The 12,610-nt window shown below is 42.2% G+C and overlaps 1 protein-coding gene across 6 annotated transcripts in view; it reads left to right on the top strand.

The window, feature by feature from the left end:
* Positions 1-12,610, top strand: part of HNRNPD (heterogeneous nuclear ribonucleoprotein D) — an 85,469-nt gene that overhangs the window by 59,138 nt on the left and 13,721 nt on the right. For 5 of the 6 annotated variants that reach the window (XR_013607139.1, XR_013607140.1, XM_078676141.1 and 2 more), the window contains exons 5-6: positions 148-271; positions 371-517. Coding sequence is in view for 3 of the 6 variants with exons in the window: in XM_078676141.1 (XP_078532267.1) it covers positions 148-271; positions 371-517 (271 nt within the window). In the remaining 3 variants the exon portion in view is untranslated. Of the gene's footprint in view, positions 1-147; positions 272-370; positions 3,817-8,348; positions 10,681-12,610 lie in introns of those variants that run through there. The other variant, XR_013607141.1, reaches the window with a different exon arrangement.

Raw genomic sequence — 12,610 nt, 5'->3', positions numbered from 1 at the left:
TATGCATTGCATATGACTACAGCTCTATATGCCAAGAACGGATGCATACTGCTGAAGTAGCATTTTCTTTTTATTTAGTGGATCGATGTGTATTTCAAAATAATTTGACAACCTCCGTTTTTAAAATGTTGTTTTTCCTCTACACAGTGTGAAATCAAAATAGCAATGACAAAAGAACAATACCAGCAGCAGCAGTGGGGACCTGTAGCCGCTGTTAGAGGTGGATTTGCAGCTCGTGCTCGTGGAAGGGGTATGCCAGGTGGAATAGGAGGTAAAGAATCAACTACTAGTTTTTCTTTATTGTTGAATACATGGCAGATCTGTTTATCTGGTTCAGTGTATAACGCAGCCTTTCATTTTGATTTTACAGGTCCCAGTCCAGGCTGGAGCCAAGGATACGGCAATTACTGGAATCCAGGCTATGGCAGTTACGGATATGGTGGCCAAGGATATGGAGGCTATGGTGGTTATGACTATACTGGCTACAACAACTACTATGGCTATGGGGATTATAGTAGTGAGTATCACACTTTTCTATGGTAGTTTTACCTACGCTGTACATCTTATATTCTGAAAGTGCCTCCTAGACAAATTGAATGACTGATCCAAACTAAAAGTATTTCAATGGGTGTATGCATCTTGCATTGTCCTATTAATGCTCACGTTGAAATCCATTTTTCAATATAATCTTTCTAGTCTGCTGTTGGTCAGACAAAGTAACTGCACATGAATTTGATGCCTAATGTGTTTAATTCCTATGATATGAATCTCTTTCTGAAGCCTCTACAATTCAAAACGTAAGACTCAATTACATAATTGTAATCCCAGGATTGCATAGCACTTTTCTGCTCTTAGTATTTGAAAGAATTTGGCTTCTCCGGTATACCTAGAACAATGAATCTGAGGCAAGTAGTCTTATGCTAGATGGAAAAGGTTCTTCAAGGTGTATCCGTCTGTGAAGACTGCCAGAAATTCTTTTTTTTTACAATATATCATTGTGATCTTTCACAAGGGGTTGAATAATGCCTTCTCTGGGAGCCTAGTCCTGCTCTTTCTAAATTGTGGTCTTTGTTTGAGCCTACACATAAGGGACAATTGCAGCTACTCATGGAAAACCGCTTTTCTGGTGCCTGTTTTCTTTAGGCTGTAGAGCAAGTGTACTACTGCATCGATGAAGTGTTCTACGATAATCTGTTCCGATAATGGTTAATAAAACTTTTAACTGACGGTCGTTTCATATAATTCATCCTATCTGTCAGAAAAATCTATACAATCTCTGGATTTGACACTTTAAATTCTACTTTGGCGAGAAGAAACCTAGCCATCTGTTAACTACTTGCGGTCCTCTTGGCACAAGCTTACCTATAGCCAAGCGATCGTTAGTTGCTTGCATTGAACTTTACTTATTAGTCAGCAAACCTTTAACTAGTGCACCCAGAGAGCATTCTGTGAGAAATAACTGGGTTGACAGCTGCTTGATAGAATGTCAGTGTCTGGCATTTGAAATGCTGCTACATGGGAGTCTGCATATTTTCACCAAGCTTTACTGTCTAGAGTTCTACTCTAAATTGTGTAATAGTTTTCCAGCTGTTACAAAAGCTTTGGTTGTATCTCTTTGCATAGTATGTATGATCTTCATTCCTTTGCGATTTAACCTAGAGTCCGCTGGCCGTTTTAGGATAAACTTGCTATTGTTTTACAAGTTCCAGACTATTATTGAGAATTGTGCACTGTAGAAGGAAGTGTAACTGGTTTGTAATCTTAATTCTGTGTTACAGTAATCTCCATTGCAGTTAGCCCACCCTCCTTGCTGGTTTCTGTTGTCAATGGCATTTTTTATACTTTGTTACATGGGCATGAATTCCCAAAAAAACTGCTGTAAGGCAACGAACTACCAGTACAACTCATTCTGGAATATAGAAGCTCCTGGTTTCTTAAAAAAAAGTTCTCGGGTTGTGTTTGCATGGTGCCTACATTTTTCCGCTATTCGATTTTACCGTTTTGTCCTTGGAGGAGTTCTGTGCAGCGATATGATGGATTGGTGCTGCAGTGCTCTTAGGTAAAATTAGGAATTTAAGGAAACAAGCAACATATACAATGGTGTACTATTATGCAAATTCAAGATTATTTTATATGCATGTCCTTTACATGATTTTGAAATCTTCGGGATCCTTGTCTACAAGTGGCAATGTTTGACTTTTATGACTTAGTGATATGATGCAGAATTAGGATTGCAATTTCCTTCTCCGCATTTTTTGCAGTAATTTCTCTTTGTACATTTCAAATCAGATAGAGCCCTTCCATGGTTCTTTTGCTTAAACCACGGTCATATATATGATGGCCTTCGTTCTCTTGCATTTCAAATTTAAATCTGCCACCCAGCTTTCATGGAAGATCTGGAAATAGCCCTTGATAACCTTTCCTCACAACACCCCCTTCAACCATTCCGTCAGTATGTATGTTGTAGCTTTGCATGTCGAAATAGTCATATTGGGTGTTGCCCTATGAACTAGAAGGGGGGGAGGGGATTGGCTCGTGCAGCTAAGCGCTTGGGGGTGGAAAGTTGCACATTTGAGTAAGTGGTTGCTTTTTTGGCAGTGGCAGCCAACCAGTTGCGATGGATTAATAAATCCTCTTCCCCTCACTCCTGCAAGAAAATTAACAAAGCATATGTCAAAGTGTATATATCTCTTACAAAGTATGCCGTACCTCATGTCCTTTTCTGAGTAGACAGGATAACCGATTTCTGTGCTGTCACTCAGAGCAGGCTCTGCGAAATACGTATGGCAATAAGTCATTAAATGTTTATAAGGAACTTGACCTTCTGTGATCAGGTTTTGTTTACATCTTATCCCATTTGTCTAAATGTTGTAATCCAGGGTCTGAAACTTTCCTTCTTAGGTAAATTGTCTCTAGCAGACTGCTTCACTGCAAATTGCTACAAGTGCAAATTATAATTTTGTTTGTTGCTGCGATTCACTTTATGCATAATCTTTTTCGCTCCTTGGCTTGTATGTCCATTTTATTTTGTAATTGCTTGGTACAATAAAAATTGGGTGTTCAGTTAGTCACTTTTGCAATAGCATCTTGAATTTTTAGATGCCATTGACCGTCACAGTAGTGAAATTTGAAGACCACCTGGTTGGTCCAGCTTAAAACACAAACTTTCTTACTTTTAAAGGGGTCTTAAATGAGCAATCGAACTTGTAAGTGAGATACAGGAATACCCAAATGAGAAAGTAAAATTATATTTTTCATGCCGATCAAGTGGCATGTTAAGTTTTTCGTTAATGTGTGTATATTAGTGTAAAATTGACGATGCAAAGCCAGTGTTTAGAGTTTTTATGCATCATTTACTATGTTAATTATAAAGGAAACGGGCAAAAGTGATGCCTTACATGAGAAAATACAGCTCTGTTCACCTAATCCTACAGGTTAATCCTTATCCAGAGAGCATTGCTTAGGTAGTAAAAAGCCTCCCTGCATTTTTCTCTGGAGCTAAGAGCCCTGAACTCTGATCTACGTTTTTGCTGTACTTGACATTCGATCACGATTCTACACATTGAAATAGATCCGACTTTTTTCTTTCTGTGAGAACTGTTTGTTTTTAGTTGAACTTGTGTGTTCCTGTCATGGAAAGAAGGTGACCTTCATGTAAAGTCTTCTACAAAGCAGAAGACGGATGCAACATTGCAATGAAGAGGCAGAGCTTTCTACTGGAGGTTAGGAACTACTTTGGTACTCTGTTGATCACATGGAGTATATACTCCTGATGGGCTTAGAACAGTACATTCACACCCTTCTCCACATGAAGCCGTTACTAAGATTACCAAGGACTTGCACTTTTATATGGTCATCGGAAGGCATCCTTACATTCTTCGAGGTGCTTGCAAAAAATAGTATGCATCATAATACCCGCCCCCCCCTTTTTAGGTCTCGCCCTGGAATTAGCATCCAAAGGATGCTTCCAGGGACGGAGACGTATAGTCAGCTGTCTCGAGGGAAGGACGGACGAGAAGGTGCACGAGCGCAGTCCAGGCCGGATTGGTGTGCGCGAACGCGCACGTCGCCTCCTGCGCACACAGCCAGCCACCACACGCGTGCTGCTTACTTTCACTTTGCAACCCCCCCACCAGTCATCGGATTTTTTTACGCACGCATGCATACATACACACACAGACACACGCGCACGCACAGGCACACACGCACACACAGGCACACACACAGACACACACACACGCGCGCACATGTCCCCCCCCCCCCCTCACACCCCACTCACCGAGTTCTTTTCGTGTGTCCCTCTCTCCTTCCCTCTCTCCTTCGGCAGGCAGCGGGTCATCCTCAGCAGCAGGCGGGGCTCCGCTAGCTGACACGCAAATCTTCCGGCAATCTTCCGGCTGACGGGCACAGGAGCGCGGGGTAGGCTCCCGTCTGCTTCCTGTCTTTTTGCGGCCCCGCCCCCGTCCCAACACAGGTTGCCTGGCTTCCTGTACAAGCCGGGCTGCAGCGGTGAGTTTTTGCTTTTCCTTGATGACATTCCGCAAAGATTGGAGTTCCCACGTAGGAACCTGAAGGAGAATGGTTAGAGCAAGAGTCCTCCATAACATTCTGATTTGCCTTCAAAGCTGGAAAATTTAAGTGTTGCTCGTCTAACGTGCTCCAATACCAACAGGTAGAGTTCGAGCTATATAAAAAAAAATGTAAAAGAATCTGCATGCATGTTTTCAGAGAGCCAAGGCATGAATCGCGAACAGGTTAGTTCCAAATTCATAGACGGCTTTCGAATTTGGAAAAAAGGTAATTACCGTGCCCTTCTCGGATCAGGATCATGTGTCAGTTAAGATGGGGAGGAGGATTGCTGTCAAATAGAAGCACACTTTAGAGATTAAATTAAAGACGACCAATCACCACAAGGGTATCGACTTCTTGCTCATAAAACAGGGGAAAAAATGCAAGACAGCAAACACACAAAAAATGAATTAAAGACCCTAGGAATCTCAGGAGACAGATGCGAAAGGGATTAATTTGATAATCTCCGGACCAGACAGTCGGAGTAACAATGGAAAAGTAGATATGTGAGCCAACTCCACGCCAAAGACTGACCAGAGGCATGCACTCCTCCCTCCCCCCTCCAGGGCCGTGATCTCTCTATAATCCTCAGGGGAATGGTGAGGCTGCGGAGACACTTACACCCACCCCCCCCACATGTACATGTGTACTGGATTTTTTACTTGGGTGGATGTTACCGCAAATAGTTGTGTTCAGTTTGCATTTGAACTTAAGGTGCGTCTCAAAAATATTCTTAAACAAGCATTGGAAATGCAATAGGTCTCGCACCATTAGAGTTAGTGCTTTTAGAATTGTTTATGGGTTTTTTTTGTAAATGTTTAGCATTTTTGTTTCCTGTAGCCAATGCTAAAGTATTACAAATAAAAAAAGCCATAAACATTTCTAAAAGCTCTAACTGAAATGGTCTGAGAACTATTGCACTGTGTGAGGGTGAGTGAGGGTGAGGGTGAGTGAGGGTGAGTGAGGGTGAGTGGGGTTGAGGGTGAGGTGTTGAGGGTGAGGGTGAGTGAGGGTGGGTGAGGGTGAGTGAGGTGTTGAGGGTGAGTGAGGGTGAGGGGTTTTGGGTGAGTGAGGGTGAGGGTGAGTGAGGGGTTGAGGGTGAGGGGTTGAGGGTGAGGGGTTGAGGGTGAGTGAGTGAGGGTGAGGGGTTGAGGGTGAGTGAGTGAGGGTGAGGGGTTGAGGGTGAGTGAGGGGTTGAGGGTGAGTGAGGGGTTGAGGGTGAGTGAGGGTTTGAGGGTGAGGGGTTGAGGGTGAGGGAGGGTGAGTGAGGGTTTGAGGGTGAGGGGTTGAGGGTGAGGGGTTGAGGGTGGGTGAGTGAGGGTAGTATGTAGTGAGGGTAGTGAGGGTGCAGTATGCTTTGGGCAGATGAGCAACCTCTAAAGCCAATGCCTACAGTGAGCGGAAGTATAAGTATAAGAAATCATGCCTCATTTGCAAATAATACAACCAAAATGCTGCAGTTGCTACACAAAGAGATAGAATAAACGAAAAGGCTAAATAAATGTAATTTATTTTGCGACTGGAATGGAGGGAACGTATGAAACGTGGACCCCTAGTTACCAGTAAGTAGCCCAACATATGAAATCGATCGTAATAAATACAAACGATAACCGAGAACACCCTCAGAACTTCTCGAAAATCCTTGCTAATAATAAATCAACTACAACTAAACTACAGTCAAAACAAGGGACTAAGCAGTGTGAAAGTATAAAATGATGAATCGGTATATGTGTTTGTGCCAAACGCATCACATCACATCACTCAACATTCAAAGTGTTCATATTAAAAGGTAGTTCACCTGCAAATGTAGCGCAAGAGAAGCATTTCGTTAAAATGGCTTTACAATTATTCGAAGTCCCGGAAAACGCTAACACTTTTAATACTGGCAAAACGCCTATTAAACATCTTTTTTAAAATTAGTTGCCTAAAATCGTTTATAGGTAAAACACTGAGATTTCAAAATGGACTGCGGTCTGAATTGATCATAAAAGAAACGTTTGCAAAATCTAGTTGGTATTTTGAATGGCAGATTTCACGGCAACGACTGGTTTACAAATACACTAACATAGCAAACCGGCATTAAATAAAACCAAAACTCGTAGTCCCCGTCTTTTGCAAACCACACTATAAGCACCATAACGAAGTACACAATAAAATGGAATTTATTTTCTGCGTGGGGGGTGAGAAACGTACGAACTCCCAAAGCAATCAAATGGCTTTTGCATTTAACCCTCATTAACAACAGGATGCAAGTCATTAAGTATTCAGTCGACTTTTTATAGCGAGCCCGGAAGCACTTGAGACACTTATGTCTGTAAATTTACTCCTTGAATTCTAAACTTAATTTCCGCAGGATTCCTTGACAAGGTTGCTTTTTTTCAATTGTCTGTCATCTACCTGCTAAATGTAGAGTGAGCAAAAAATGTAGCGCAATCTTCCGTTCTTGGTAAACCTTCGTATGGTTTCAGGACGAATTCTGTTTTGGGGAGAAAAGAGAGGGGGCGAGGCAGCGAGTGCGAGCTTTAGTTCTGCGCCTGTACACAATTTATGCGCAGACTTCCTGAGCTTCTGACCAAATAGTCACTCGACCGTAGTCTGGTCTTCCAGACCGCTATCCCTATATAGTTACCGCATGAGCACCCTTTTTTGTTCAGAATCAATTTTTAAATTTGCACAAAAAGGACGATTTTTTTATAAATGAACGGACAAAACAAGCATCAGGCAGACCATTCAAGTAAAACTGGTTTGGTAAATGCCCGGAAGCTAATGAGCAGCTGCTTCGAATTTCAACACCTAGGCGGTATATTGTCAGCTGGAATGTTTTTTGTGTGTAAAAGAACCCCTAGCAATGCAATGTACAATATTAGAAAACAAGTTATGTCCGCGCAGCATCACTCAGCTGTTCTAAAGCATCTCGAACAGCCCTAATGCAGCACATTCGGCTTAGCTGTTCTACAGCTAGAGAAGAGTTATGCACGGCGGGCAGGGGAGGGGGCGGAGCGGGGAGAGCGAGAGCGGCATGTGGGTGTGAAGAAGCCGGGCCTTTGAAGTGAAGCTAAGCTTCACTTCAAAGGTGTCGGAGGAATGCGGGCGGCTGTGCACGCGCTTTTAAGCTCAATGCACATGCGCATTGAGCTTAAAAGTCACGGGCACTGCAAGGAATCGCCACGATTCCTTGCAGTGTGGATAAAGAGTGGATAAGTCCCAATACTCTCGCTTGCTCGATGCGCATGCGCATCGACAGGCGAGACCTAAAAATACACATCACCTAACTGTACGCTCTAGTGACATTCTTTGTTCGAATTACATCTTATGGCTTCTTCTGGCATATTTGAGTGGGAAAAAAACTGAACATGTATTCAGCATTTCGGAAAAAAGTGACCTACCTTGTATTGGGTTTATATGTCCCTTTTTATAAAAACAAAACGTAACTACTGCAAAAAAAAATAGCCAATGCCATTTACAATACTAAAAGCTCAAACTTTGCCTAATGCGAGACCTATTGCATTGCAAATACTTGTTGTAAGCTTCAGCATTTTGATTTCTGAAAGTATATCAATTATGCTTCTCCTTCGACTCCAGGAACCTGCAGTTTATATTTTTCTGCTATCAAGAGTGCTACCTTGTACTTGAAACAAAATGTAACTTAACCTGGGTTTTTAGGATCCGGCAAGATTGCGATCTTGGTTAAATTTATGTAATTCGGGAGGTTTTGGGGATGCTTGAAGCCTCAGCAAGTTGTTTCTTTTTATCTACTATTGGTTATCTTTGCTAACCAGCCATAATCCATACAATCTCAGGCTGAGAAGAACAAAGTATTCCACGTGCAAGATCTGCTGCTTCTCCAGTGGTTAACTCTGTACGAAACTCAGGAGTACTAAAACCTTCAAAGGCATTTTGAATGTCCACAGTATTTTCTCACAGCAGGAGTAGTTGTGCTGCTGATAGGCCTCTAAATCAGCATCCTGGTTCAGTGCATCATTACTTTGGTACAGTGCTAGATAATTGTCCAAATGTGCACCTGGAGACCAAAGTTAACAATCCTATAGATGTGCCAATTTTTAATCAAAAGCCCCACCCAAAAGCTCGGCAAGGAGAATTTCTAAAAAAAAAAATTGTCAATATGCGTACAATGTCTTTGCAGCAAAGTTTAAAGATCGAGCTGAGTCCATACTCCTGCAAGTAGGCAGGTTGAGTGGTAGTAGCTTTATAGTCCCATTGTTGGATGATGAAAAATGTGCGGAAAGAGTATGTTTCCAGACATAATTACTCTATTCTAGCACTTATAGCCCCTGTGCTTGAGTGGGAGCTTTTTCTCAGAGGTTGTTGAATTCAAAGGATGGAGTTTCATGAATACTTTTTACATGATATAATCCTGCTGGTGCAGAGAAGATATTTGGCCCTGAAAAACTAATGAAGGCTATGCTGCTTAAAGAAGTACAGAACATAATTCCCATGGTTCATTCTAGAAATCAAACCATTGTGGCAGTGCTACTATTAGAGACTAAGGGTTAGAGACTGGGGGTATAAATGTATGATAACAGACAAGCTACAATGTCAAAACACTAATTAGGGCAGGGGAGTCTGACATTTAATCAACTAGATCAAGCTTATTTTTTTGATGGTAATACTTTTTGAGCACCTGGTCTGACATTTCTTCGTTTTAATCCTCCTCACCCCCACCCCACCTCCAATATGCAATCCAAAGGTTTCCAGGTGACACGAGCTGTGGCAAAAATATCTAGGGCTTTGGAGTAGTCTAGTCAAGATTTGTTAAATTTTTCATAACAGTTGAGCAGGAGAGGCCTTTTATATTCCATGCTCATGGCAGGATTGTGCACCACATAATGAGGTTTGCAGTGTGAAACTTTTCTGGATTCACATGCTGTATATTCCACCATCTAGTGGCTGACTCCGGAATTTCTTGTGTATATATAGTAGTTCGTTATTATATATTTTTTTTGTTGGGCGTCAACAGTATTCACCATTTTATGCTTGTTCCATCCTCCAGTGATTTTTAGATGCCCTCCCTGGAAGCCTCACTATTTGTCGCCATCTTCAGACTTTCTCCGATTGTTGAGTCTGGTAGCATCAGGGAAACCTCCAAACTTCCGGAGGATTAAAAAGAAGCAATTTGTGTTCTTTTATTGAAGGGAAGTGGGGAAAAAAACCTAAGATAATCTAAGTGATATCTGAGATCTTCAAGCAAAATCGAAGAAGAAGTTTTTGTCATTGAGAGAGAGAATGCACACACATGGCGAAAAAAGAGTGAAAGCCCTGGCTGAGGAGGGAAAGGGCATTGGAGACGCATGCCTAAAGTCAGCACTAGATGCTGTAGACAGCGCAGCAAGACCGATGGTGACAGGAACGATATTGAGACAGCATGCATGGCTGAGAATATCAGGCTTTAAGATTGAAGTGTAGGCCAACATCGTCAACAGTCAATTATACGGAGAAAATTTGTTTTGTAAAGCAGCTGACGACACGCTGCAACAAATTGAAAAGGGCAACGATAAGGCAAAGTCAATGGGCCCCACAGTTTAGGGGTCAGTCAAGAAAGAGAACCGCCTTAACCAGAAGACCTATGGGAAGAGGTGTGTTTCGGACCGGGACACCTCATCAAGGCTTTAAAAGCATGAAGACAGTCCTTTCTTGTTTGATCAAGAGTGAAACATTTTCTGTCGAGAGGTGCCGCAACACCAAAGTTACTTTTTAAAAGTTGAATTTCCCCCCACACAATACCAGTGGAGGGAAGAATTGGAATTTTCCTCCAGGAATGGAAGGAGTAACATCAGACAAAAGGGTGCTCAATATATTACAAGATGGGCAGATGATGTGGCCCACCAACTAGAGCAGTCGACCTCGAAGTTGAGGAACCAGGTTAGAGTCTCAGCAGAGACGCTCAACAACCTGTGATTCTGGGCAAATCACCTAATCTCCCCGTGCCTATCAAAAATATATTGTGAGGGTTTGTAACGTAATTGGTGGTAATTTAAATCGCTCTATCTTCGGGTCGAGTTTCTGCTATATAAAACAAACCTAAAAAACAAAACGCACGGTCACTGCATAGAGTTTGCGGATCACCTGCCAAAACATTATCCACAACAAAAAGAGCACACAAAGGAAGAGCTAACCTACCTTAAGAAGGAATAGATCTGCTACAAACACAAGCCGCAGAAAGAGTGCCCTCAAGAAAGTCTAATCAACAAATGTTCTGGTTCCAAAAAAATATGGCCTATACTAGACTTCAGATTCCTTAACAAATGCTTGAGAACACAAATTCAAGATGACAGCCCTACAAGAAGTTATTCTTCAACAGAGGGATTTCATGGCAAACAGAGCTAAAGAATGGCTATCTACACAGTCCTACGAACCCCAAAAAATCCTGCGTTTTGTGATCAACAAAACACAACCAGCTCAGTTACTACCCTTTGGCATCAAGTTGGCCCCAAGGATTTTCGCAGCTGTGGCAGCATATCTGAGAAGAAAAGAAATGCATGTGTAGCCACACCTAGACGATTGGATGGTAAAGGCAAGCTCAGCACGCAAGTGCAAAAAATATACATATATCGTGATGACTACACTGCACAGACTGGGATTCGCAATAAACTTGAAGTCTTTCCTAAATCCAGAACAGAAACTGTTAGGATTGAAGATTGACACAATTAAAGGGGAAACTTTCCCATGCGACAAGAGGGTACAAACTAACACAAGAAGCTCTGATATCAGAATGGTCAGTTTCTGACTGAGGACTGTAGAGAAATTGTGAATCTTGGCTTCATGCATGCTACAAAAACCATATGCGAGGTTTCATAGGAGAACAATCCAAGAATGAAGTTGGTGGTCACAAGCAACAGTGATCTGGGAGGATCTAGAGGTTTGCAGATGAAAAATACAAACTGAGATGAGTTGGTGGAACAAAACAAATGTAAAAGCGGGCAGACCAATTTTTACTACAGTTCCATCAGTGCCTATTACCACCGATGCCTTGCATATCGGATGAGGAGCACACTTGGGGAAAATCAAATGTGAGGAATATGGATTTCTCTGGAAGCAATACAATATCTAAACCTGCTGGACATAAAACTGTTCCTGGCTTTAAAAGCCTTTCCACGGCAGTTGTGGAGCAAATCAATGTAGACAGACAATACTATAACCATGTTCTGTCACAGCGGGGGGGGGGGGGGCGCAGAGCGGTCAGGCAAAAAGTATTTTTCACTAATAATGATGGCACCACAGATAGAGGAGATGGGTCGTTCAAAGATTGCGAACGTAAGCTCTTATAAATCTACCAGTAGACAATGTATTAGACTAGCTGAGCAGATAAGCATCCATCTCACACGAATGGGAACTTAATTATTGTATTGGAAACAGTGTTACAAAAGAGAGGAACTTCAAGACTAGACTTGCACAATGCCTTAGTCTGTAGGGAATGCGTTATATAATCTGGTTAGGGAGATTTCCTTCTCTCGAAACCACTAATCTCAAGAGTGATAAATAAATGCAGTCAGTCACAGATGACTCTCATACTAATAACCCCACAGTGGGCAACACCGATGGAGATGGCACAAGAAATGGAAAAGCTACCATTATTACAAAATCTACTGTTTATGAATTGGGTAAGAATTCCACTTCCGTTCGGTTCCAGAGCCGGGGTACCGACGGTCAGAGCGGGGCCTCATTCCCCCGAGCGGTTGCCGGGTGAGGTGAGGTCTTCACCCACATAAAGCTGGGAAGAAGAATTATTCCTCTCCCTCCAGTGGACACCTAAGTATTTAAGGTCCTGATATATATGTAACTTTGTTAGTACATGTTTATACTCTGCACCTATACACTTTATATGCAGTTGCAGTAGCTATTTTTGTCAACCGGTCCTGAAGAAAGCCGGGCTAGATGCCCTTATGGCTGAAACATGTCGACCATACTGCACAGCGCTAGTGGGTAGCCTTACTACCCAGCGTGTTTTTTTAATCTTTGACACTTGACTTCTGTTTAAACGCTTCCTGAAGTCTGGGTAGTCAATTTTAACATTATTATTTGA

Source organism: Lissotriton helveticus, chromosome 2_1, assembly GCF_964261635.1.
Source record: "Lissotriton helveticus chromosome 2_1, aLisHel1.1, whole genome shotgun sequence".
Classification (NCBI taxonomy): domain Eukaryota; kingdom Metazoa; phylum Chordata; class Amphibia; order Caudata; family Salamandridae; genus Lissotriton; species Lissotriton helveticus.
This window is presented reverse-complemented; position numbering and strand designations above follow the sequence as displayed.